Raw genomic sequence first — 26,764 nt, forward strand, 5'->3', positions numbered from 1 at the left:
ATTTAAATTAAGTAAATGTCTCTATTTAAAAAAAAAAAAAAAAAACTCATGATGTGATATTATAGTATATAGTATATCAGAAATCTGTTCACTGTTTTTATTACAAATTATATCAGTAAGGAAGCTGACTAAATATTAACTGATAATTTATGGCAAAGGGGTGGGATTAAATAAGTGTTTACTTCTTCCCACTCCCTTTCAACATGTAAATTAATAATTTTTTTTGTATGTAATTTGTACAGTATTTTTTTTCTTTCTTATTTTCTTTTCTAAATGTACTTGTATATTGTTCACCTGTTGAAATAAATTACCAGTCAATCAATCAATCAAACTAAAGGGCTGGGTAAATGTTTAACCCAGTAATGGTTAAGTAATCCAGGATTTTTGCTTATGAAAGTAGATATCTTGAAATTTCGGCAACAAATACAAAGACAAAATAATTATTTTGACATTGAAGTTTGGATTTAAAAAAAAAAACACGTTTTGTATTGGACACTAAAATTTTAGTAGCAGATCATTCAGGTCACATACGTTGTGAGATGGGATTCAGTAGGTGCCCACCCACACCCACACTGGAACCACCGACAAGAGTTTTTGACGTGCTTTGAGCCATACTCCTTGTCAGTGTCTCAGAAAAGCCCAATAACTTTTCATTCTGTTCTATTTACATGCTGCCTAATAATGTGTTTAAAAGATGCCATTGTGACAGGAAGTAATGCTATTTGTTACATCATAGCTTCAATGCTACATTGATAATCCATCAGCTATAAAGATATTTCATTCATTGCCACAAATGTCAACACATTTTATCAACATAGTCCAGTTCCATTAAATGTCCCATAAATGAAATGCAGTCGTTTTGAAAGGAACTGTTACTGATGACGACAATGATGATGATGATGATTATGAAAAACAGAACAGGGGACATATCAGCTCGGGGTGCTGCAGCACCTGCCACTATATATCTCAGGGGACTATAAGTCTTCTCATGTAGGCTAACCAAGCGACACACACTGTGGTTAAACATCCATTTGACCCATGGCATAGGACTATAAGAGATTCAATTCAAATAAAGTCTTTTAGATAATCTCCAAAGTTTGATTCTCTTCATCTGGACGTAGCGTTTTCAGTGGGAGAAACGTTTCGTCACTCATCCAAGTGACTTCTTCAGTCTCAGCTAACTGCAGGTTTCCCCAACCTTATAAACAGTACATTTGCATAATGACTGAAACTAGCCCACTGAAGGAACAATGGGCTGGGAGGTCATTTCCTTCATCATTAATATGCAAATTCTCATGACCATAGAAGTCAACTGGATGAGTGAGAAAACGTTTGTCCCACTGAAAACGTTACGTCCAGATGAAGAGAATCAAACTTTGGGGATTTACTTACCTGGATGAATGAGCATGCATCAAGATGTTTTAGATAATGGGACTAAACTGCTTTGCTGTTGGTGATATTGTTTATTATACAAGGATTGGCTGTGGACAATGTGTCAAAGCAATGAAAAGAAGTTGCTAAGAAACAGATTTTCTTTTTCTTAATAATATATATTAAAATAAGTAAAGGCAAATGTTTACAATGCTTTATCAGTGATTAATTTTTTTTTTGTTGCCATCTACACTGACAATTGTTAAACCTGGGGTAGTTTAAAAGATTCATAATGCTCATTTTAAGCAAGCTCTTCTATGAATTGGCTCTAAAGTCTAAACATGTTAAATACCAAAATAAGCATAACCTTTAAAATGGACAAACAATGAAATCAGACATTTAACTCAGTATAAATAAGTCAATTTCATCTGTGCCCCTGGAGTAGGACAGATGGTCTGTTTGTTCCTTGTACCCTGGCAATGAGGAGATGCCATTATCCTGGGATCTCTGCCAGACACACTCTATCGTTGTCCGTCACTTTGGTGCCAAGACTCCCAGGCCAGACGGGACGTGTATGTGTGTGTGTGTGGCGCTGCTAAATCGTAGCAGGCCGTGGGGTACGTTATAGGGGCTACTAATGTTAGGTAAATAAGGAAGGGAAACAGGTGAAGGCCAACAAAGCCTGGGGAGTGTGAGAAGGACTACATGGACACAGCTAAACAGATTTCTGGGAGTAATCAGATTAAAGCAGGAAATCAAATTCCTATGTTGACTTTAAATCCCGGCATACACACGTTATAGTTGATAATCAGATTTTCCTTCTGCACACACCCAAAAATAGGCTCTGACATCATTATCACCCTTCTGGCTGCTGATGTGCAGGATGTTCATGCTGGTGCTTTTGGGATGGGGTGCAGGTGGAGGGTAAATGAAAAAGGCACCAATGTTCACATTGCTCTGTAGGACTGCCAGATTATTTCTGCAAATTGTATTTAAAAATTTCTCAAAGATCAAATATGTGCTATTCAAAGCATAAAAAATAAACATTGACATGTGTCTTCTTTAGGATTGGCGCTCCTCCCTTCTGCTCTCCTCTTGCCTCATACATTTTTTAGAAATGTGTTTTGCGCGCTTGCCCAAAGCTGCCAGCCTTGATTAATAGTCAGGTGTCCCAGCTATTTACCCCACCCACCCTCTGTGCGGAGTCCCTATCCACAGATCAAATGCTACCATCTGGGGGCCCCCTTTTTCCCCTCAGACAGACGCACAAGCCAGCCTACAGGTCAACTCAAGGTCAGGGCCTCTAGAAAGAGGAGAGATGAGTCACCCTGAGCAGGAGGGGAGAGGGACTGAGCGTGTGCACAGTGATCAGCGAGGCATTAGGTGTGAGAGGTTCTGCTGTCCATATCTTCTGCATAATGTGAAAGGTTTTCATTGCAAGTAAAATGGGCTGATGTGGCAGAATAAGTGAGTAAGGGAAGGCTGATTGTGTTTGCAGTGGATTTATCAATTGCCATGTAAATTGATGAACTACTGAAACATCTCACAGCAAGCAGCTGAAAAACTAACTGCAACCACACACACACACACACACACACACACACACACACACACAGAGCTGGAAATAATTATGTATAGAGTCAGGAGGCCTCGTAGGCGTGACTTATATTAACCACAGTCTTTTGTCTTCATCATTTATTGGAAACTGAGCTGTGACACATGGAGTTTTAAATCTGTGTTAATGCAAATAGTTTGTTTGACATATTTTCTCACATAAAAGCACATATTACCTCTTTCCCATCAATACAGTAACAATCGCCAAGGAGTTCAAGGGAGCAGAGGGCAGTTGCCTTCTCTCACCCCAACCAGTCGCAGCAGATGGCCCCGCCCCTCCCTGAGCCTGGTTCTGCCAGAGGTTTCTTCCTGTTAAAAGGGAGTTTTTCCTTCCCACTGTCGCCAAAGTGCTTGCTCATAGGCGGTCATATGATTGTTGGGTTTTTCTCTGTATCTATGAAGCGCCTTGAGGCGACTTTTGTTGTGATTTGGCGCTATATAAATAAAATTGAATTGAATTGAATTGAATTGAGGTGCAGCCCAAGAAGCCCTGACATTATAAGCACTCTTTCTTCACCAATAGGAGCGCTAACATGACCTAATAGCCAGCTGGAATTTGGCACAGTAACAACTACAACAACATCAACAAGACAAAGGTGTCATGTCATTTTTGGAGCTGTGTGTTTGCTCTGTGTCGTAGGTTTTATGATGAAAACAGAGTCGGAGAAACATGCTTTTATGCTTTTTTTTAAATATAGGTTTAATAGTTGCTAGTGCTGCAAAAGTATATTATTACTTACACCAATCACTTCACATCAGTAGTGTGCTACAGACCTATCCTGCTGTCAGAGCTAATAGGAAATTTAAGACATCTGGTGATGTAGATTCCTCTGATCTAGAAGGACTTTGTGTTATTTACCAGCATGTCTGCTATTTGATTAGCCAAGTGGTGGGTGCTCCGTTTGCTTAAGTACACATCTCAGTATGTTATGGCTCACACACAGTAAATGGTCCCACCCCTTTCTTGATGTTTTAGCACGGTTTAACACTAACACTGAACATGAGATGATTTTTAACAGAATGAATGAAATGAATAAGTGGTCAACCTGAAGGGATAAAGTTTAAGTAATTAAAAAGCATGTTTAGAGGCACTGCTCTTGCAAACTGCTGCTACCTTTAGTGTCACAGTGAAAGACCCCCTAGCAGCTCCTTCTTGTAAGCAATTTCACAGCCCACCTAGCTTTTGGCTTGCTTTTCCAAAAACTTAATAGTATTCAGCTATACACACGCTCGTACACACAGGCACATTTATCACACACTTCTTAATTACATCTGCTCATAGCCTGTCCAGAATGCTAAGTAGCTGTTGAGTAGAAAGACTGGTGCCTCAGACATTTCTAGACCTCTAGCTGGTCATTAAAATTCTGTCCTTTGATCCTTTGCTTTAACTCTCCTCCTTAGATGAGACACATAAAAGCCACCAGCTTGACTTTAGCTTTGACTTCAGATAGGTCCACTGAGATTCTATCATTTATGGAGAAAAATAAAATAACTGCATTTGACAACATCTCTGAAGTAGAAGTTAATTAAAACAGATGTTATGTTGAGGTAGCCTAATCAGAATGGAGATTGTCATGTGTAAGTGATTCCTGGGAGAAACAGATTTTTAATAAACTGTTATGACGAATAAAAGCAGAAGAAGATAAACACATTGTAAATATTATTTCAAGTGTCTTAACAGAAATGTGATTTTTTTTAAGGTACTGAACTGTAGATGATAAATCTTGTAGGATGTCACTATAGGTCTAAACAATACTAATGAACTCCATCTGAATTACCATGTGGCCATGTGCCTTTAAACTTCATCTGTGAGTTGTTCCATCAATCAGCACACCAGTGACTCTGTGCTGCTGTCAGAAGTAGATGTCATTAAAAGAATCACAGCATTCAGACACGAGCGTTCTTCCAAGAATCTCATGACATATGAATGTGTTGGTGTTATGACTCACTCAGTACTCTTTATTTTGGAAAAGTTGTAACGGCTGTCTCACTTACAGTAACAATCGTGTTGGATTTTCAACACATCACTAGTATGAACGTTGGTCAAAGGGCAGAAGCTTCCACTAAAGACTCGAGGCATCAGCAGACTTTTGAGGACCTGCTGCTCTAAAACATAATGAAGTGGAGTTTAATGGGCATGCTGTCTTTTATTTTGAAACTTAATTTATATGTCTGCGCTTTTATTGTGTCTCACTTGCTGCCCTCTTCATCTGCTCTGGGTAGTTTAATATGGCTTTTTTTGGAAACGTGCTGTGGCACGTCTGCTAGAATGGCAGCCTTGGCCTTGGGTATCATCAGCCAGTGTAACAGACAACACATGGGTAAAGCTAGCCTCCAGGCTGTCTCTGCCAGAATGAGACTGTAGATGAAAACAGACTTAGATGCTTTTTATAGTTGTTCTTAATAGTGGATGAATCACATTTTAGTATTTCTTAGGTCTTTGATGACAGATTGCTCTGTGGCAACACTAATATAAACTAATGTTGAACTAAACTAGTTTAGCCTTATAGTAATATAAGGGCGGAGAGCCAAGAATTTGAAAACAGTGCCTTCAGATAAGTTTATTTAAGTATATTTCATATCTCCTTTTATGTTGGCACACCACAACAGCTTGTCCAAGCACAATGAGTCAGCAACATGGGGCGAAAGGTTTCCAATGTTCCTCTTGGTACCTGAATAAAAACAAGAGTGGCACTAAGTGGCCCAGGTCTGAATGAGAGAAAGCCACCTGTACGGCAGATTGATGAAGGTAGCAATTTTCTATATTCTACTTTTCAAAAGGTTTAGGGATGTATATACACAAAGCTAAAAGGTGCATCTGTCTTAGACATATAGCCACAAATGGGAGCTGCATGATGCTACAAGTTGACAGTAATAAGCACATTTTTTCTGTACTGTGAAAGTGCATTGAAGGTATAGTTACCTGGTTGGCTTTGCATTAATAAAATCTCCCTGCTCCAAAAGCTTTGCATCCACACCAACTTCCAACTGCTCAGCACTCTCTGTGCAATCTGGTTGGAGAGATATGACATTTAGTCTCAATCACTGGTAATGGGTGCATTACCACAGTATCACACACACGCATGCACAATAAACTAATGATACACATTTTACTGTTGCCAGGAAACAGACTCTGGGGTTTACACCTGCCTGGCTAGCAGCTCCAGCGGAGAGACGAGTTGGAGTGGAGTGCTCACAGTCAAAGGTAAATTGTCTTTGTGTGATTTAAATACATGCAAATGGAAGCTCTATGAAGTGTCTGCATATAACACAGAGATGCTCCATGTGACGAGAAAGAAAATGTCCATGTATATGAAGTGCTGTTTAAAAATAGTAATGCTGATTGTCACTTGTTAAATGTCTCCTTATTAAATGTGGGCAACTTAAAATTCATCAGCTGTGACTGAGTGTAGGATGTGTGACTTCACTGTAAAAAGCCAGAGTGTAGGTAGTGTTCCTCATGTCTGTGTAATTGCTTAAATGAAACAAATAGCTGGGTCTAATTAAAGCACTTAGCCCCTGCTGTTCCTGAGCCAACTGCAAAATCTAAATGTCAGTAATTGTATGCATGTGAATCCTGGGGTGATGAGAAAGGACAAGAGAGGTAAAGCAAAGGTGAGAATATGCTGAGGACCAAATTTGGGGTGCAAACACCCCATTTATTTAAGTGCTTTGTGTGGCTCTGCCCTTTTTTACTTTCTCTGCAGTGGAGCAGGCATTGGCACATAAAATATTTCAAGCAGTAAAAGATTTGTTTATATGACATTAAATGAAGCCTTTAACGACTTAACAAGCTACTCTGATAACACCTAAGTCTGTTATTTGACTATTAGTGTCAGAACAGTTGACTCGGGTCTAACTGCAAAATCACAAAGTCTGTTAGAAGTGAGGAGCTCCACCTGCGGCGATGGGGATGCTAATGCTCAGTCAACATTAGTGGGACTACAGAGAAGACGTAATGAAACAGTAGCACTAAAGCCAGCTGTTATAATTAAATGTGCACTATTCTCTTCCACCTTTCCTGCTACTCCTCCTTCTTCCTGTTTGCTTCCCTTTCCATTCAGAGAGCGCAGACGTGTCGGTAGCTCAGGCCACTGAACCCTTCCAGCTACCAGGCCCGCCACATAAGCCCATAGTCACGGATGTGTCCAAGAACAGTGTCTCTCTGACCTGGCAACCCAATGCCCATGAGGGAGGAGCCGCTGTCACCTCCTACATCATTGAGGCCTTCAGGTAAGTTGACATTGCTATGTTAATCCAGAGCTCTTCATTTCTCTTATACTTTTTGCACTTCTCACCTGCGGTTGCGTGTCTGGATGTAGAGCGGGTTATCTACCAATCTAAAGGTTGGTGGTTTGATACCTGCCTCTGTATAGCGAAGTATACTTGTGCAAGATACTGAATCTCAAGTAGGCCCCAATGCATCAATCAGTGAGTGTGTGAATTTCAGAATAGAGCGTTTTTATCATTGTGTTTGTGTGAATGAAGTTTGAAATTAAAAAATGCTTTGAGTGCTCAGTTACAGTAAAAAAGTGCTATATAAGTACAAGTGCATTTACATTTGTCTTCTTTATTTAACAGTTTTAGGATTTTTTTCTGCAGAAGCCGTGCTCCTTTTGGAACCAAGAAATACTAAATACTAGCCACAGTTTCTTTAATGTGACTCCAACTTAAACTGAGTAATAATCTGGAAATAATAATATTACTAATTTGATGACAAGTCGCTGATAAGTTGCTAAAAACACCTTGACACCTTAACAACCTAAAATAATATTGTCTTCTTCTTGTGGCTTATCTAAATCTGAGTGGGCCTCCACAGAACCCTACAGGTATCTGCACCTGAGCAGAGGTCAGCCTTGGATTAATTAGACCCAGAATAGATTTAGCTAAACAGGGCAGGTGGTTTGGAAGGAAGCCTCTAGATGAAGATAGGCGAATGAAATATGTCCTGCCAATTTGATAAAGATGGGGACACCGGCAGCGCTTAATCAGATCCAGACGTCCACTGTGTCCCATGGCAACACCTGAACATTTCAGAATAAAGTAAACGGATTTTCTCTAAAGCAGCTGGAGGGGACCCCTGGGATGTTTACAATAACATTTCCTTGCCTGAGGTATAAGGCTTGTTTGTAGGAGCACTAGTATGTCTGCTTATGCCCTATGTGGTATGTAATAGGGTTTATTTAATGCACAAAGGCACACTTTCCATTTTCCTGCTGATGCTGTATCGATTTTGTCTTCTGTACACCTGTGTGAACTCTCTTCCACCATACACACGTGTGTGTATTCATATCCTTGTGGGGACATCTCATTGACATAATGCTTTCCCTAGCTGCTTACCCTAACCCTAACCATAAAAAATGAATTCCTAACCCTAAACCTAAACATAACCAAACTGTAACCGTGAGACTAAAACCACATTTTGAGTCTCAAAAATGCCTTCAAACTTGGGACTGGGATTTTGGTCTCTGTAAGGGCTGTTGGTCCCCACAAGTATAGTAAACTTCCAATGTTTGGTCCCCACAAAGATATGAATACACACACACACAGTATTCAGCATAAAGGTAGTTCATGGTGGAGGAGGCCTTTGTGACTGCCTCTCTGCCAAGGTGATGGTAAATTCACAGAGGAACAGAGAAAGGCAGCAGGGGGAGGGATTGTGGTTGGCGGTGGTGGAATAATGCATCTGTCTGGGGCAGTGCCACAAGGCCAACAACATGCCCTCATTTTATGTCAGCAGCTGTGCCTTCTTGCAAGCCCAATTACATTATTCATCAGGACAACAAATAGTATCACTGGGAGAAGATCTTTCAAGCACAAAGTTGTGTGAGCTGCAAAACTTCAGCTTACATCTGTTATTGTTTCATAAATAATATCAGCACCTCGAGGCGACTGTTGTTGTGAGTTGGCGCTATATAAATAAAACTGAATTGAATATTAGAGGAAACCAAAAATAGATCATGCTCTTGCCCAGAGAGCTTCCCATGCATTGGTTAATTATGAGGTTGCACATCAAGTCGGTATTACAAAGCAGCTTGAAGCTGCTTGTCACTCTGCCTTCTTGTTGATAAGACCTACATATTTGCTGTTTTGGTTTCAAACATATTATGAGGAGATTTACAAAATGACTGAGTAATATGAATTACTCACAGTAACATTAAAAAGCATGTTATAGAAGATATAGAAATTGTTCATATAGTGAAAATAATATGAAGGTGAAGCTACTGTTAGCCACTGTCTAAGATGGTGGAAAATGCTATGCAATACAATAATTCAATCGAATATTAGTCATCAGTTTACAGCAGTTGTTTATTTTACCTGTTGTTGTAGTTCAGTTCATATTGTAGGAGAAATATGGGAATAATGTGTTTTTCCTGGATTTTAGTTGATATTTTTTCAATTAATGAAAAAAAAACTGCTGTAAAAGTTATAGACTGATCATTTCTTTGTAAGTGAGCAAGTGGAACAGGTGGGTAAAAAAAATACCTTTTTAATTGATGATTGATTTTATTAACGATTTACTTTTGTTTTCTTAATCTTTTGGTTAGACTCTGGTGGTCTTTATTCCCTGGATGTTTGTCAACAAAGCAGAAAATAATCAGCAGATGAATTAGGTTGCAGAATAATCTTTAGTTGCAGCCTCTTCAAAAAAATGATTGCATGAATAACTGGACGGGCACTGAGAGAGTGTATCATCTGCCAAAGTCACTGACGTATTTCACAAGTTCACAAGAATCTTCACATCAGCGTCATGAGATTCTTCATTTTCTCTGCTCCACTTTTCAGGTGGAGCTTTCATTCAGTTCAGTTTTGAAGTTTTGGGGTAATCATGCTGAGAGACAAAGAGCAGTAGGCACATGCAAGCTAATTATACTATAGGAGGCCTTCAGTTGTCAGGCCCCTCTTCTGTTTGGATTCAGGAGACAGAAACTATCTCTACTTTTAAGATTAAGCTTCAAACTTTCCTTTTTGTTAAAGCATATAGTTAGGGCTGGACCAGGTGACCCTGAATCCTTCCTTAGTTATGCTGCAATAGGTGTAGGCTGCCGGGGCATTCGATGCTCATAGGGGTCATATGATTGTTGGGTTTTTTTCTGTATGTATTATTGTAGGGTCTACCTTACAATATAAAGCACCTTGAGGCGACTGTTGTGATTTGGAGCTGTCTAAATAAAATTGAATTAACCTCTTAAGCCCCAACGCCCCCTGATACAGGGGCAAAAGGCAGGAGATCAGGTAGGCTTGGGGGCTTAAGAGGTTAAATTACTAGTTATTAGGGATGTTCCTAGTGACTAATTTTGTTGACTTAACGAGGAAAAAAATGAGAGTGTAGTCAAAACTAAGAGACAAATATCAAGTTTGATTTGACACAAGTTTAATGGACAATGTCAAAAAGTGTCTAAATAAGGAAAATATTGAACCATAAATCACATTCCTCAATCATTAATCACACTTTGCTGCTTAACTTTGTGGCATCTTGTGCATTATGAACATTGCATGTTATACACCAAGCAGACAATGAAGAAGAAGAAAAACCATGCATTATGAATGATACACATTGTTCTACAGTTCGTAACAAGTTTTACCTCAATGAAAGTCCAAATCTAAAACAATAACAAAACAATAAATCATCCATCCCCCCCAAATGACTCAGCTCCTCATCTTATCGCTAATGAAGAGCCTATCCACCCTCCGGAGAAAGCTCATTTCCGCTGCTTGATCTTATTCCTCTGCTTTCAAAATAACTAACAATAATAGGCTTAACAAAAAGATCAGACCTAGATTAATTGAGTTATGGAGGTTTTCTACAACAATACCAGGGCTGTAGCTCCATGGCAGCTGGTCGCAGATGACTGCGTAACATTTAAGACGCAACAATTTATCGACATTGGTCATCATTTAAAATGTTAAGAATAAATGACTAGCCATCCATCAGCAGAAGCAACAGTTAGTCATCTAGTCAACTAGTCGTGCACATCTCTACTAGGTAGTTTGAGTACATTTTCTTGATTATAATAATATACTGCCACTAAATATCGCACTGCTTATCTGAATTTTTTTCATCTTCTGTACTTTTGCAGCCAATCAGCAGGGAGCACATGGCAGACTGTAGCTGACATGGTTAAAATGGAGACGCACACCATCACCGGCCTTCTTCCCAACACCGTCTACCTGTTCATCGTCCGTGCTGTCAACACCTACGGCCTGAGTGACCCGAGCCCCATCTCTGAGCCCGTCAGAACACAAGGTCAGCCTGCACCCCCCTTTCACCAAATACAGCAAGACTCACACCTGGAGTTGTTAGAAACACTGTGTGTTAATGCGCTGACAGCATCACTCTATGTGTGTTTTCCCTCAGATGTGAGCCCTACAGGTCAGGGAGTGGACCACAAGCAAGTGCAGAGGGAGCTGGGAGAGGTGGCTGTTCAGCTTCAGGACCCCGTGATGCTAACAGCAGCTTCCATTAGAGTATCCTGGAACGTGAGTGACACATATTCTCCTGCTTTTTGGGGAACAAGTGTTCATTTGGGGTTAGCAAAGAGAGAAAAATAATCTTCTATTTCCTCTCCATCTCGCCGTTCCGTCATCTTCTCTCATCTTCCCCCAATGCGGACCTCAATTTTTTCCAGGTCGACCGTCAGTCTCAGTACGTCCAGGGCTACCGTCTGTCCTACCGGCCCAGCGGGGGAATATGGCTCCTCCAGGACATCAATTCCCCCTCGGAGCGCAGCACCGTCCTCACCGGCTTACTCAAAGGAACCGAGTACGAGATAAAGATCCGTCCCTACTTTGATGAATTCCAGGGCAAAGATAGCAGAACGTTGCTAGTCCGGACCCCAGAAGAAGGTAATAAGTCTGGTAAATGAAGAAATGAGTCTGTAATCAAGAAATCTTCAAAGAAAAGTGTTTCTAATAAACTGGGCTTGATTTTCTTTGACACTGCAGGGCCTGTACGGCATTTTCATTAGCCTGTATGACACCACAGGTTCATTTTATATCCTCTGGAATTTAAGTTCATCTATACTGATCACTGTTTTCATTAAATTCGTGTGCTGCAGTTTTGGCAGCCAGGGGTTTATATCAGTTGATCCAAACTCCGGAGTAAAACACAAGGAAGGAGGCGTATGTGCCATGAGCACTTATGGATTGACCTGCCTGAATAAGGAACATCATTAACTTATATACATGTGTCTTCTCTTTTATTACTTTATGTATTTGTTAATAATGACTGAGCTATAAATATGTGAAGGGGTTATTTTTTCCCACTCCTTTTCAAGCGCAGGTTGTATTTCCATCCTGTATATCTGCTCTATTTTGTATACATATACATATGTATTAGGGGTGGGTTTTGATTATCGATTTATCGATTAAAATCGATTCTAGCTTTGATAACATGATATCGATTCATTAAAATCCTGAATCGATTTTTTAAATATAAATTTACTTTGCCCGAAACGCCAGAATCTCAGGTTAAACCTCACAAATTTTCAACAACCACCAAACAACTAAAACAGTAAATGAGAGCAGGTACACAGATTCTGCACAAAGACATAAAAACAAAGCGCGGACCCGCCAGCGGATCAGAATCAGTGAGATGTCGCCTTTCTCACCCGACGGCACGGACACAGTTGGGGCTGAAAGCCGATGGCTCACTGACTCTGATGTTTCGGCTGTTAGTTTTATCTCTCTCCAAACTATTTGACTGAACCAGCAGCAAAAGAAGATCCAAACTACGCTTCACATATTCATCATCATGAATTCCCTCTGACTTTCACTGTTTTGCTTCCACCATGATAAAATCACACTTCATGTACAGCTCTCTCTCTCTCTCTCACTCAGTATACTTCAAGAACAGTTTCCCATCTAAAAATCTGTTTTATTCGCTTGCTTATTACGCACAAGTCTACCGTTGTTTACAGCGCTGTCGGCTGATGTTTTATTTTCCTCTTACTTCCGAAAAGAAAGCCTCATTTCTACTGTTCAGTAGGCTGCTGAACAAATGTAAACTTTTTAAAATTATGCAAAATTGCAAACCGCTTAGCCGTGTCTCTAATCAAACCTCTGTAACTTTGCTCTGTTTCACTTCAGCAGCATCAGATAATGTTCATATGTTGATTAATGGTTTTCTTTCGTTTTTGATCTACTGCAGAATATTTTTATAAAATCCCAGGCCAGGAAAGTCGCCTTTATGTTTTTCTGTGTTTTATCTTCAGCTACTTTGACACAAAGGCATCTGCTGTGATGCTCACACCTTTGATAAAGTCTCGCAAGTGTCAGCTTTCTTGTTATAGATATACAAATATGGAAATGTACTGATGCATGACCTAAATTACAATATTTCTGACTCTCAAATCGAATCGAATCGAATTGTGGATCGAATCTATTCGGGACCTTGTGAATCGGAATTGAAACGATTCTAGAAATCAGTGAAGATACCCAGTCCTAATATGTATATGTATCTATATGGGTGTATGTTCATAATTTACTGCGCTCAACTACTCTGCTCATCTTGATGAAATGAGAGAAATGTTCCTCCCACCTCTCACAGTACCCAGTGCCCCTCCCAGAGCTGTTACAGTGTCAACAGTGAAGCTCGGCAACAGCTCCAGCTCCAGCATCAGTGTCTCCTGGGAGCCGCCACGCAGTGACACGCAAAATGGCATCATCCAGGAGTACAGGGTAAACAAACCTCAGCCTAGTCAAGTCACAAGTCTCACACTCAAAGTGCCTTGAAGTGACTGCTGTGATTTAGTGCTATAGAAATAAATAGAATTGAACTGAATTGAATTAAATAAAGCTTTAGTGGGGGCAGCACTGTGACTGCCCAGGAGCACCTCTGCAATGTGTAGTAACCACTCTCCGTTCACTGCCCAGACACTTCACACAAGAAAACATCATAGCTGACATGTAAGTAGTGCCTTACACACAAAATGTGTACTCACTGACCCAAATGTTAAGACGGTTCTCTTATGAAATCACTGCTAATCCCATAAGATATAGATAAAAAGGAAACGCCGGGTAATTGGTGGATCGTGAGTATGATGTTTTCTTCAGTCAGGGTAAATGGGAAAAGAAAACTTTACATATAGAAGCTCGAATGTGGTACAGGAAAAATATTTGACTCTGATGTAGTTTTAAGCAAAAAAGGACAGTAGTTAACTAGTTTATCTTTGAATTAAAATGTGAAGTATTTAAAAAAAAAAGTTAATGGCAAATTTTTCTGTATGCAAACAGGTTTGGTGCATGAGCACTGGTGCTGACAACCAGACCCGATACTACAGTAACAAGACAGTGGATGGAAACACGTTGTCCACGTTGCTGAAGGGCCTGATGCCCGGAGTGCTTTACCAAGTGGAGGTGGCAGCAGTGACTAGCGCCGGGATTGGCACTCGCAGTCAGCCGGTGCCCGTCCTCATCAGTGAGTCCACAAAAATAATGAGAATAAAAAGTAGTGAGAAAGTAGATGAATTAAGTAGACACTAATCCCAGAGGACGTAGGAAAATATTGAAGTCTATAGTGCGGCTCCAGCAATCACCTAAAACATCCAAAAACTTGTTATTAGAAGATGCTAATTAACGTTACATCTCAGGTTATGTCATCATCACCTGCTTCAGGTTTATTCAGGAAAGATGTAATTATGTCCACGGTTAATAGTTTAGTTTAGTTTCACTTTATTAAAGACACACACGGTTTACTGATTGCTGTTTTTTGAAGTATGAAAACTAAACAAACCAGCCAAAAATAAGATGGTTCAGTAATCTTTTGTCTTGTTTTTCTCCTGTAGAGCTGCCAGCTGAACAGCCCTCATTAGCAGGTGGAAGCGGAGGCAGTGGTGACAAGACCAATGGTGGTGAGGAGAGCAGCGTGAGTCTAGCTGAACAGATTACAGATGTGGTCAAGCAGCCGGCGTTCATCGCAGGCATCGGAGGAGCCTGCTGGGTCATCCTGATGGGTTTCAGTGTCTGGATCTACTGCCGCCGCAAGAAGAGGAAGGAGCTGAGCCACTACACGGCCTCCTTCGCCTACACACCAGCAGGTAAGGATGAAGGATGATGAAGAGGACCTGAAGCTGGGATGATACTTATGAAGGAAGTCTAATCCAGAATGCAGCCATTGACATATTTACAGCCAAATAAAAGGAAAAACTTACAAATAGTTTCAGTGTAATTCCCTCCTAGGCTACATTTGGGCTTGAATACTTAATAATCTTTATATATACCTACGATTTAGGTTCTGTTCTCTGTACTGCAATAGTATAAGCTTTAATACATGACTAGAGGTTTAAGTATGAACTCACATAATTTTGAGTCTAAACAAAAAATAAAAACATAGATGCACTTTTTTGTGCTTTTGGTGGACATGAGAACAGCTGACTCTACATTATTAGAATAGGATATAGACTGAAGGATACTGTAAGAAGGATAACAGAATAATTTGTTTGTGAATCCCTGTTCCTCTGCTCATCACTCTCTTTCTCTCTTGCTTTTTCAGTCGGTTTCCCTCATGGAGAAGGACCAGGACTAAATGGAAGGTAACTGGTTTATATCCTACTAGTGCTGTTTCTGTGTGAACTAGTAGGATAGTAGAGGTGGGAATCACCATACATCCCACAATACAATATTATCACAATACTTAACGCACGATACGATATTATTGCAATTTTTTAAAATATTTTGCGATATTCAGATTCTGTACATAAAGGTAAACTTTATCAATATTCATTTTATCTAATATCAAAGTCTCACACTCAGTCTTTCTCTCATTTCAGTTTTATTGTTGACAAACTGAACGGTTTGTATTACAGTCTAGTCCAACTTAACTGAATCAACCATCTGGTACAATTATAGCTATTCTGAACTATGCAGTTTATGAAAACTATGCAGCCCCTTCAGCAACTGAAGAATTTGAAAGTAAATTAAAACAAAATATAATTTTACATTAAATAAAAAAGTTTTAAACTTAATTAAAATAAAACATGTCTTAAATTAAAATAAGTAAACTGTCATGTTTATTGCTGCCAAAAACAAGTTAAACACATTTGGACAGTGAAGGAATGTCAGGATTCTTGCTCAGAAAAAGGATCAACATGCTCTGAAGTCAGAGCACAAAAACCTTTTTTGTAACAAAATATCGATTTCTGCTGTCCCTGTATCGATACATTATTAGCAAAAATATCATGATACTACACGGTATCGATTTTTTCCCCCACCCCTATAGGATAGGGTCGCTCAGCAAAGACATACAGACATTTCTAGAATTATATCTCTGAACTTTGTGATATTTTATTATGTGAATCTTTTTAAATTCACACCACATTTCTCACTGCATGCATGCAGCTTTTTCTCTGCCACTCTCTAATTCCATCTGGACAGTTATACTTGATGTTGTACTGCCCCACTACGACTTCAGCTAATGCCAGAGTGTCTCTGTAGGCAAGGAGTACTTGGGGGCAACATGGGCAACTACCCATGGCTGGCAGACTCTTGGCCCACCACCAACTTGGTTCACAATGGCAAAGAGGCCGTCAACTGCTGCCCGGCCAATCCCGACACAGCTGAGAGATACTACAACGGTAGGAGTGTCTGTTTTTGTGAAGCTGTGCTTACAACAACAGGAGCTTTGCTAAATCCTTCCTCCGTCCCTGTGTAGAAGCTGGCATCTCCAACTACCTGAATCAGACTGAGAAGTACAGCATGGGAGGCTCCACCGAAGGTCCCATCTACAGCACGATTGACGCCACCAGCGAGGACCTGCACAGTTTCACCTACGCCCAGCACAACTCCACCACTCCTTACGCTTCCACCTCCATCATGCCTTTCACCAACCAGACACAAGTTCCACCCCACGGCGGTGAGCAGCAAGACGACGGCCACTGGATTACCCAGCCCGGTCCATCTGGAGCTCAGTACGCCCAGCTGGACCGCTGCAGTGGTGAGGAAGGATTTCAGTTCTGTGAATTTGAAATACACATCTCTGTCTCCTGTTGCTTTGATTACTTAGAGGAAATAAGAAAGAAACAGTGAAATGTAAACCCAAAATATGCCAAAAATATGGCTTTAGATTCTAGTGTTTCCTTCCTTTCCTTCCTTACCTTCCTTCCTTTTACATGGATATTTTGTCATCATTTATTGATATGAAATCAGCTCCAGCTTCTCGTTCCCCCGGATAAGCTGGAGGAGGTGGCTGGGGAGAGGGAGGTCTGGGCTTCTCTGCTTAGGCTGCTGCCGCCACAACCCGGCCACGGATAAAGTGAATGAAGATGGATGGATTATTGATATTAGATTTGAAACAGTCTGCATCTGCCTTCAGAATCGCTTCAGATTTTAGATTGTTCTGCTTTTCTAATGAAAAATACCAATCAGAAAATAGTGTTTTTGTCCTTTGTGGGCTATGTAAAAGCTTGTTTGTGGACTTGAATACAGAGAGGCAGGAGCAAATTGAAAATGAGCATTTAATTCTGAAAGTCCAAAATACACAGAACCAAGGTGAGCAGGGGAATCAAAAGCTAACAGGGTACACACAGCTGTGAAGGATGAGGGACAAGGCAACAAAAAACAGAGGAAGACAGAAACAACACACACACTCACAGAATAACAAGGGGAGAGATAACAGGTGGGATGCAACAACAGACATAACGAGATGACGAAGAAAACTTGAGACACGGAGAACAACCATTACCAACGTGAAACAGGAAGACACATCCAAATGGGGATGAAGCTGACTCTGGGCAAGACAGCAGGAGTGGACTTGGGTAACAATGAAAGACAAAGGAACACAAAAACAAGACCGAAAGAGAGCAATCGTTCTATCTGCAAACATGATAGATCGAAAAGTTTTCAATGAATGCTGTTAAAAATTTGTAGGGGGGTAGAGTGGCCTTGTGCTAACAATCCATGAAAAGTTGCCTTACGTCCACCAATGGTCCATCACGGTCAACTTTATTTATCTGTTTATTTGGATATATTGGTTGAAAATTGACAAAAAGCATGTAGTGATGTCACTTTTACATTTCACACCTGCCTTTCTTGCAAACTTCATAAGAAAACAAAATGAAAATGTACAAAATACAAAACTACTCCCTTAGAGAGTGAGCTGAGGTTTGTGCTCTCCTTGTTTTTAATATTTATTCGTGGAAGCAGTTTGGCCAACATGCACTCAGTCGTGCTACAAATCCCACTTTGCTGCCTCCGTGTTGCTATTTGTGAGCCACAGGCCAGCTGGGGTATGTGTCAAAATACGGTCATGACGAATCAGCTCATTGTGCCAGAACCTCCCCTTCAATTGAATCGCTGCATTTATTTATTTATGTCATTTTTTTTTAGGTAAGCCCAAGCAGAAGGTGATGGGTAAGGCTGTAAAGACCCCATCTCTGACCTGGATGGAGTCCTTGCCCCCGCCTCCGCCCATAGAAGAGCTGAAGCAGTGTGAGCAAGATGACGAACTTCCAGAGAACATGGACTTAGGGTGAGTCACAATCCTGCCTCCTCAGATGCACATCTCTCTGAATTAGTATGACACTGTTGTATCATCACTTAGACTTAGTGTCACCTCTAACAGCTGCATTAAGTATAAAAGCCAGCATTGCTCTTAAGGCCCTGCCCTTAACAACTCAATTATCTCAGCCTTGGTCAACTCCTTGACTGATTTAGCTGTTTTCCCCACCCATGAAACGCAATTACCAATGTTGACCCTTACCACTTGCACTCTGCAGCCTCATAGCAAAACTCATAGCTGCAGTACCATTCAATGGGAAGCTTAGCCTCCTGCAGTTTTGCCGTTGGCGAGGCCTCCTAACTTGAAAGAACATCATTAATCTTTAAATAGCCTCTTAGCTAGTTGGATTTGAAGGTATCATTGAGTAAACAGGTTGTCCTTCGACAATAATTATGCAACACATCGAGGTGTAGAGCCGCCCACGGCCTCGCTGAGCTGTAATCTGCTTCACTGTGTATCTAGATCGGATGAGGAATGGTGTCCACCCCTCCCTGAGAGGACATACCTGATGGAAGGCTGCGAGGACAGACCTTCGCCCCCTCAGAGGAACAACGCTTCCTCTCCAGCCACCTCCTACAGTCACCAGTCAACCGCCACGCTCACTCCGTCACCGCACGAGGAGCCCCAAGCCCACCATGACCTCCCCCGTCAGAACCAATCAAACAGCCAGCAGTTGTCACGGTACGTGCTTACTGTATTTTCTAAAGGTTGTGTCCATTTGACTGCACTGTGTCAATGTGTTTAAGTTCAGCAAATGTGCTGATGGGGTATCATGTCACATTCAGTCACAGACTGTTTCGATGGAAGGATGGATGCTAATCACAGTCATTTTACTGCTTACTGTTTAAGTGCTTCCTTCACTTCTCAATAGAATTCACAATTAAAGATAAGCAGCCTCGCTAAATTGAGTGCTATTGTCAGATTTGACAGACAGAATAAAATGACAAAACCAATAAAATCACATTATTAATCATGCCAAAAATCATGTGTTTAGCTGTATAGTAAACCTGACTCCTAAACATTACAAGATTTAGCTTCTGCTTCAGTTTATTTTTTGCTCCAGTAACACGCTGCCCTCACTTCCCAAAGCAGAAGGTTACCCTGCGGTCCCATGCCAGTTCCCCAGGCACCGAGCCCACTGCTCACCCAGTCCAACCCCAGCCTCTCCGGCCAACAGCATCACAGCTCGTCAGAAGTTGGCATGCTGCAGTGCCAGAGTCCTGCCCATCGCTGCCTCCAGAGCCAGGGCCCAGCTCTGAATGAAGACAGCATCAGCACCACCACACCGGGTAAAGTGGCTGACGTGCACACGCATACAGAATACAGAGTAGCAGCCCCCACCCTGGAAGCTGATTTAAAGTTGATTTAGTGTTTGTCATGTGAGTAATCCTTCTGCATCGTCTCCTTGCTATTGATTATTTATCCCTTTTCACCCACAGTGCACAGTCGCTCCTCCCCCGCTGATACAAGTACTCCACCAAACCAAAAATCAAGAGTGAAAAAAAAAGTGTCTAAGACTTCAGCTTACAGAAGAGACATACAAGGAGGTGGGCAGATTCAAATATGTGAATCACAGATACTGTGACTGTCCACAGCTGTTAGAAAGGCAAGATGAGAGGCTGGCATTCCTGACTATGGATGGAAATTGTAATCTCAGCTTACAGACTGTAATATGTTTACTGGATAAGCATGATTATTATCACTGGGAACGGAAATAAAAATCTGAAATTGCAGTCCACTGTGAATCCATAGCCTTGGCAGGAACAAGAACAAGACCTTTCGTCTTAATAAGTGAATAATCATTTCAATTTCCATCAAGAAATCAAGACTGTAAGTCTCTTCACTTTTCTCAATTAGCAAAGAAAACAAAGAGAGAAATGAGAAAAACGTGTCGTTTTTTGGAAACGAAGAAAACTGTTTTTTAACAGAAACCTGACAGTGAAAATGGAAACAAAAAGTTCTTTCTTAAAGTTTAAATGCTCTTTCCCTGTATCTCATTTTTTTAGACCTGCCCCCTCCTCCAGAACCACCCCCAGAAGAGGGCAGGTTACAGGACCCTCAGGGGTGCATGGAGGCCAACTGTGTGACAAACGGCACCCTGTCCTCCCTGGAGAGGACTGAATATAGCATTAATAGCCAGCAGCGAAAAGGCTCGGGACAGAGACACACTGACAGTAAGTGTGTTGTATTTCAGCCATAATGCAGTTTAAGGTTAGACAAATCAAATTGAGGACAGAGAGTGTGGGCTCTCTTGGAAATGTTGTGCTTCTTGCAGAAGAAGAAAGCGGAAGAAAAGGCAGCACTTATGCACTCGGCCGATGAAGCCTCTTCCACATAATGATGCACCATGGTCCACTACTGCACTGCAGTATTACACGGGAGAGTGAAACGGGTCTGTTTGCAACATGTCATTCTTTATAAATGACTTTGCAAAATAACCGTGAAGCCAGCTCTCCTGGCCATTGTCAAAAACAAAAGGCATGGCTCAGAGAATCTAAAAATCCTGCAGTGTGTATCCCTCACAGAATATCATGTGAAAACTCAGTGTTGTTTTTCCATACTCAACTCCAAAAATAAATCTGGGTAAATGTGTGGTTATTGAATTCATTTGGATGGAAATGTATTCAACTCAGCTTCAGTTTAATTATATAGCGCCAAATCACAACAGCAGTTGCCTCAAGGTGCTTTATATTGTAAGGCAGGGGTGTCCAACTCCAGGCCTCGAAGGCTGGTGTCTTGCAGGTTTTAGATATTACCCTGGGTCAACACACCTGAATCAAATGACTATGTCATTACCAAGCCTCTGGAGAACCTCAAGACCTGCTGAGGAGGTCATTTAGCCATTTAAATCAGCTGTATTATATCAAGGACACATCTAAAACCTGCAGGACACCGGCCCTAGGCCTGGAGTTGGACACCCCTGTCGTAAGGTAAAGACCCTACAATAGAGGAAACCCCAACAATCAGATGACTCTCTATCAGCAAGCACTTTGGTACCAGTGGGAAGGAAAAACTCCCATTTACAGGAAGCCTCAAGCAGAACGAGACTCAGGGAGGGGCGGCCATGTGCACTGGCCTTTTGGGGTGAGTGGACAGGACAAAGATACGCTGTGGAAGGGAGCTAAAGATTAATGATTAAATGCAGAGTGGTGAATAAACACATACTGAGTTAAATTTGTGAGTGAAGAAGACACAAACACTCAGTGCATCATGGGAAACCCCCAGCAGTCTGGACCTATTGCAGCGTACAGGGACTCAGGGTCCATGTTCGCCCTTATAGCCTGACCCTGATCCAGCCCTAACTATAAGCTTTATTAAAAATGAAAGTCTTAAGCTTAATCTTAAAAGCAGAGAGAGTGTATGTCTCTCGAATCCGAACTGGGACTTGGTTCCACGGAGGAAGGGCCTGAAAGCTGAAGGCTCTGCCTGTTATTCTAATTCTGAATACTCTAGAAAGCGGCAGTAATCCAGAGGTCTGAGAGTGAAGCTGAGAGACAAAACAATAAGATTACGGCCACGTCCACACTAATACGTTTTCGTTTGAAAACGCATCGTTTTCTCTCCGTTTGGCCTTCTGTCTACACTGAGACGGTGTTCATGGTCAAGGAAAACTGAGCTTTTTGAAAGCGCTCTCCAAAGCGGATACATTTGAAAACACCATTTTCGCGTCGCAGTGTGGACAGCGTAACCGCAGGCTTTCGGAAACGATGACGCATTTTAGTCATATGATCCAGTCATGTGACCAATTAAACTAAGATTGCGGAGGGCGTTGTTTTGTTTGCTCTCAATTTTGACAGCCCTATCAAAGATTAACATGCTCCAGATAGCTTTTCTTCAAATTCTTTAATTCTCACTCACTTTTGCAACTTTGTACTTTTGTGTTACTCGCAGCAACACCTCCACCTCATTGTTAGTCCAAACTTTTCCTCGACATTTTGCCACGGCATTTTAAAGAGCCGGAAAGTAAATAAACAGCAGACAGAAATACCGCAGGTCGAATCATCTTACGTTTCACGTATGCGCAATAGAGGACCATAAGCGTTTCAGTCGTTTCAGTGTGGATGAACAACTGTTTGGAAACGATTAAAAATGATAGTGTGGACGTGGAGCGTTCTTAAATGGTAATGGTAAATGGTCTGTATTTGTATAGCGCTTTACTTGGTCCTAAGGACCCCAAAGCGCTTTACACTATACACAATCATCCACCCATTCACACACCCATTCACACACACATTCACACACACATTCACACACTGGTGATGGCAAGCTACAGTGAAGCCACAGCTGCCCTGGGGCGCACTGACAGAGGTGAGGCTGCCGGACACTGGCGCCACCGGGCCCTCTTACCACCACCAGTGAAGTGTCTCGCCCAAGGACACAACGACTGAGACTGTCCAAGCCGGGGCTCGAACCGGCAACCTTCCGATTACAAGACGAGCGCCCAACTCTTGAGACACGATCGCCCCCAAGTTCTTAGACAAAAACGCCGTTTTCAAATTTATCCGGATTAGTGTAGACGTAGCCTACATCTGAAAAAGTGTTGTCCAGATCAGCTGCAAAATGTCCAAATGCACCTTTATTTTCCCATTTGCATCTGTCTCTCCAGATGAGGAGATGATCCTGTACAGCAGTAAGGCCGGTTACCTCTCCAGAGGTCAGATGTCCAGTAACTGTTCAACTACGGGAAGTTCCTCATCGAGAGGCTCCACAGGCTCCCGGGGGCTCAACTCAGCCAGGAAACACAATGAGGTAAAATTCTCCAAAACAAACAGTTATAGAGTTTTGTGCACCTCTAATGGTTTTAATAATTGATTATTTTATATATTCATGAATATGAGAACAAAGCCTCTTCATGGGATTCAGTTTAATCTACATATCATTACTAATATGTGAAGACACTTCAGAGAGGGCTTCTACACTCCCCCGCCCACACACTCACACCGTCATGCTCTCAGGCCCATTCATACAGATCTGCCACTACCATTTGCTTCAAAACCTTTACAGTAAGAAACAATGTTAAGCCTACACAACCACTGCTCCCTCTGGAGTGCACTTCTGAGGGCACACTTAACTGTGGGAGCACTCTTTTAAATGCACTCCCTGCAGGCTCCCTTGCAACGTGCCAGTGTCTTTTATGGTGGAGCACGCTGTGCCAGCTGAATGAAAGGCTCTGAAGGGAATTTGTGCTTACAAAGTTTGACATTACTGTAGGTAGGCAGCAAGCTGGGTAACCCAACAGGAGCTTAATCCAAAGTGATGGGAGCTCTTTAAAGTTAAATTCAAATTGTATGTAAATTCAGTTTGTAATCTGTGTTTTGGATTGGTTAACTGCACCGAAAAAACTGAAAAGGTTGTGTTAATTAATTTCATGTAGGCACAATGCTGAAAAGGATCAGGACAAATATTGTCTTCTATGTAATTAAATGGCTAAAATAGCTTTCAGCCACAACTTTGACTCTGGTTACTTTCAAAATTCAGTGTTAACCTACATACGCAGTGGTTTATGAGACATGGTTAGTGCAGCAGCTTTGATGCATTCCTTTAATGCTGTAGCTGTTAAGCTTACAGCTGTAACCCGAGGCGTCACTATAAAGCTGCATGTGTGAGGAAACAGAAAGGATGGCCCTGTCACGGGTCACTTCTCAGTGCACATCAGACATGAGTGTTGCAAAGCAACTTGTAAAAGTGACACACATGCACAATCACTCTTTTCTCTTGCCACACACACAAAGGTTCCTTATATTCCCCTCCACCCCCTCGGTGGAGAACTAAAGAACACCTCACCCCTGCTCCACATGCCCCTAACTGACCCACGCTGACCTTTTTCACACCTTCCCAGGCACATGAAAGCACAATCTTCCTTTGCAATAAAGTTACAGGAAGCCTGGATTAGGTTACCTCTTCCTCATGCGGTGTTATTGCCTGCTTATCGTGTGGCCTTTGATGCAGACGGCCAGTCTAGGATGGGCGACGGAAGGGCAGCAGATGTCGTCAAGCCTGTTAAAAAATGCTCCGAGGCTAGGAACTAAATAGGCCACTGTAACAGTGGTATTAGAGAGGTGTGTATGAACGGTTGAGACACTGAAGGTTTTTTCATACTTTTTATATCTCTTTTTAATTTCATAGCGTGTTTTGTGAAATCCATCCATCCTGACCTTTGTATGAAGTTAATTAGATTTTTGTTAAGTAGCATCACTTTTGATTCTTTTGAAACAATCTTTCTGGACTGAATGCAGAATAATGACAATCAAAATGCAGTACATGACACCATCTTCAGAAACTGGAACAACTGGCAGTGCTTTAATATGGGAAACCTAGTCTGCTCAAGCATAGTTCACATGATTGTTTGTACAGCACTTTGGTCAATCTGTGCTGTTTTTAAATGTGCTTATAAATTAAATTGATTGACAGTCAGTAAAATGCACTACATACATAAAAGACTGCCTCAGACAAGCTGTTTTGCCTCCCTCTGCCCTTTGAGCTAATTTTCTTCTGATTGGCTGCCCCGCAGGCTTTTGGTTTACATCCATAACTGTAGCAGTATACTGTATAAGTGATTAAAAAAATAAGGAAATGCATTTTAGATCCACTTGGAGAGGAATTCCTGTTTGTAGTAGCAACTTCACTGTGATCAGCATGAAGCTGAAAGCTTAATTTTCACATTAGAGCTTAAATATTGCATCATATTATTTGCAACACTTGCATGTGTTTTGTGTTACTGCAGAGCTTCCAGAAACAGATTTTAGCTGGAAGCTGTTTTCAGCATCCTCCGGTACATCGTGGAAATGTCAACAAGTCACTTAACTTCCTGTTAAGTGGTGCTGACTCAAAATTTACAAGATAGGTGATTACTGCAGGAATGTGGCTCAGATCGAGAGGAAATTGTCTGAAGTTCTTCACCCTGACAGCTAAACAGTCTTGATAAAAACTGATTCAATCTTCATGGATGGATTAAATTGGCCCTTAATACCAAGTTACTGCTAGAATAAGTTGTGTACTACGGTGTCCTGATAACTCGTTCTGTGAGACTGATTGTTTAAGCTACTGATGTTATATTTCTCTCTTTCAGGAATTAAGATAAAGAAATTCTATCAGTGTACCTTTGATGATTTGATCACCCTCCTGCTCCCCGCCCATCTAACCACTGTGGAGACAATAAGCTGAACAAGACATGGAGCTTAGGGTTTCAGGAACCTAGAGTCAAACCTATGTTATTGCTGTAAACAGACTTTACATTCTGCTTTTGGTATTGCTCCGAATATTTATGAGCCACTCAGATCACTCCTCACCTTTGGTTTGTAAATACCTGTGTCTGTATTTTGTGAGCTCTGGATACAGGGGTAAAAGATGTATATTGTATTTATGAGGATTAAAAAAAACACAAACGTCTGATATTTAAAAAAACAAACAAAAAAAAAGTCTTCTTGAATGTGCCAACTTTTTTTCTCAAAATGTATACTTTTTGGAAAAGCATTAACTACTGTTGCACTCTTGTTGTGATGGCAAAACAACAGAAAATATGAAGCACAAAGTGTGTTTTCTGGTCGAGAATGAGGGGTGGGGGGGGTCAGAAAAACCAAAACGAGCTGGGTCTCGCTCCCAGATGGACGTCTCCGCCCCCCAACGCTTCCCCACCAGGATCCCTGCTGCCATGTTGTCCGCTACGAATGTCATATTTTTCTATGTTTCCTCTGGTTTCTCTGCTGCAAAGTGTTCCACTCTGCAGACAGACAGACAGACAGACTTTATGAAAGTTTGATTGTAATCCCTCTGCTTCCCTCTTGTCTGTCTGAGAGGCTGTTTGCTGCATTTGTCAGATGAAATGTCAATATACTCCCTCCAAAACAAACAAACAAACAAACAAAAAATGTCTGTGGACTGACTTTTTTGTACTCTTGTTGTTTTGTAAATGTACAGTAAAACACATTTGATGACCTCTGCCTGTACTCATTCTTTTTTCAGAAAGCATAAGACAGTGCATGCATTTGGGGATTTTTTTAACCGTGCCACAGTTGCCATTAGTTGCCTCAGTTGGTGGCTTTTTTAAAACTATATCAAGGGTATTAAGACTTTTTGTCTGCATTTAGCTGTGTGTGTGTGTGTGTGTGTGCATGCATGTGTGTTGGATTTTGTGTGTTGTGTTGCAGTGAATGACAAAGTTACCTTAGGTGAAGGTAAGTTCTGTCGCACACGGAGTCAGTTTCTGAAAGGTTTTCACTATTACTTATTTATTTAATGACCGTGCTTCATAACTGATCTACATCGGAATCTAACCTCAAACAC

At 41.3% G+C, this 26,764-nt stretch overlaps 1 protein-coding gene across 4 annotated transcripts in view; it reads left to right on the forward strand.

Annotated features, from left to right (window-relative positions):
- robo3 (roundabout, axon guidance receptor, homolog 3 (Drosophila)) overlaps positions 1-26,412 on the forward strand; it is a 167,354-nt gene extending 140,942 nt beyond the window's left edge. For 2 of the 4 annotated variants that reach the window (XM_087847112.1, XM_087847114.1), the window contains exons 10-27: positions 6,109-6,190; positions 7,050-7,218; positions 11,067-11,233; positions 11,345-11,466; positions 11,616-11,832; positions 13,535-13,665; positions 14,221-14,404; positions 14,772-15,023; positions 15,479-15,518; positions 16,420-16,559; positions 16,637-16,918; positions 18,310-18,451; positions 18,944-19,162; positions 19,571-19,770; positions 19,921-20,028; positions 20,488-20,655; positions 23,088-23,230; positions 25,551-26,412. In XM_087847112.1, coding sequence (XP_087703238.1) covers positions 6,109-6,190; positions 7,050-7,218; positions 11,067-11,233; positions 11,345-11,466; positions 11,616-11,832; positions 13,535-13,665; positions 14,221-14,404; positions 14,772-15,023; positions 15,479-15,518; positions 16,420-16,559; positions 16,637-16,918; positions 18,310-18,451; positions 18,944-19,162; positions 19,571-19,770; positions 19,921-20,028; positions 20,488-20,655; positions 23,088-23,230; positions 25,551-25,562 — 2,778 coding nt within the window. In that variant the 3' untranslated portion in view covers positions 25,563-26,412. Of the gene's footprint in view, positions 1-6,108; positions 6,191-7,049; positions 7,219-11,066; positions 11,234-11,344; positions 11,467-11,615; positions 11,833-13,534; positions 13,666-14,220; positions 14,405-14,771; positions 15,024-15,478; positions 15,519-16,419; positions 16,560-16,636; positions 16,919-18,309; positions 18,452-18,943; positions 19,163-19,570; positions 19,771-19,920; positions 20,029-20,487; positions 20,656-23,087; positions 23,231-24,430; positions 24,541-25,550 lie in introns of all 4 variants that reach the window. The other 2 variants (XM_087847115.1, XM_087847113.1) reach the window with 2 other exon arrangements.
- The last annotated feature ends 352 nt before the right edge of the window (positions 26,413-26,764 follow it).

The sequence above is a fragment of the Neolamprologus brichardi genome, chromosome 10, assembly GCF_056152115.1.
Source record: "Neolamprologus brichardi isolate AB-2024 chromosome 10, ASM5615211v1, whole genome shotgun sequence".
Lineage (NCBI taxonomy): Eukaryota > Metazoa > Chordata > Actinopteri > Cichliformes > Cichlidae > Neolamprologus > Neolamprologus brichardi.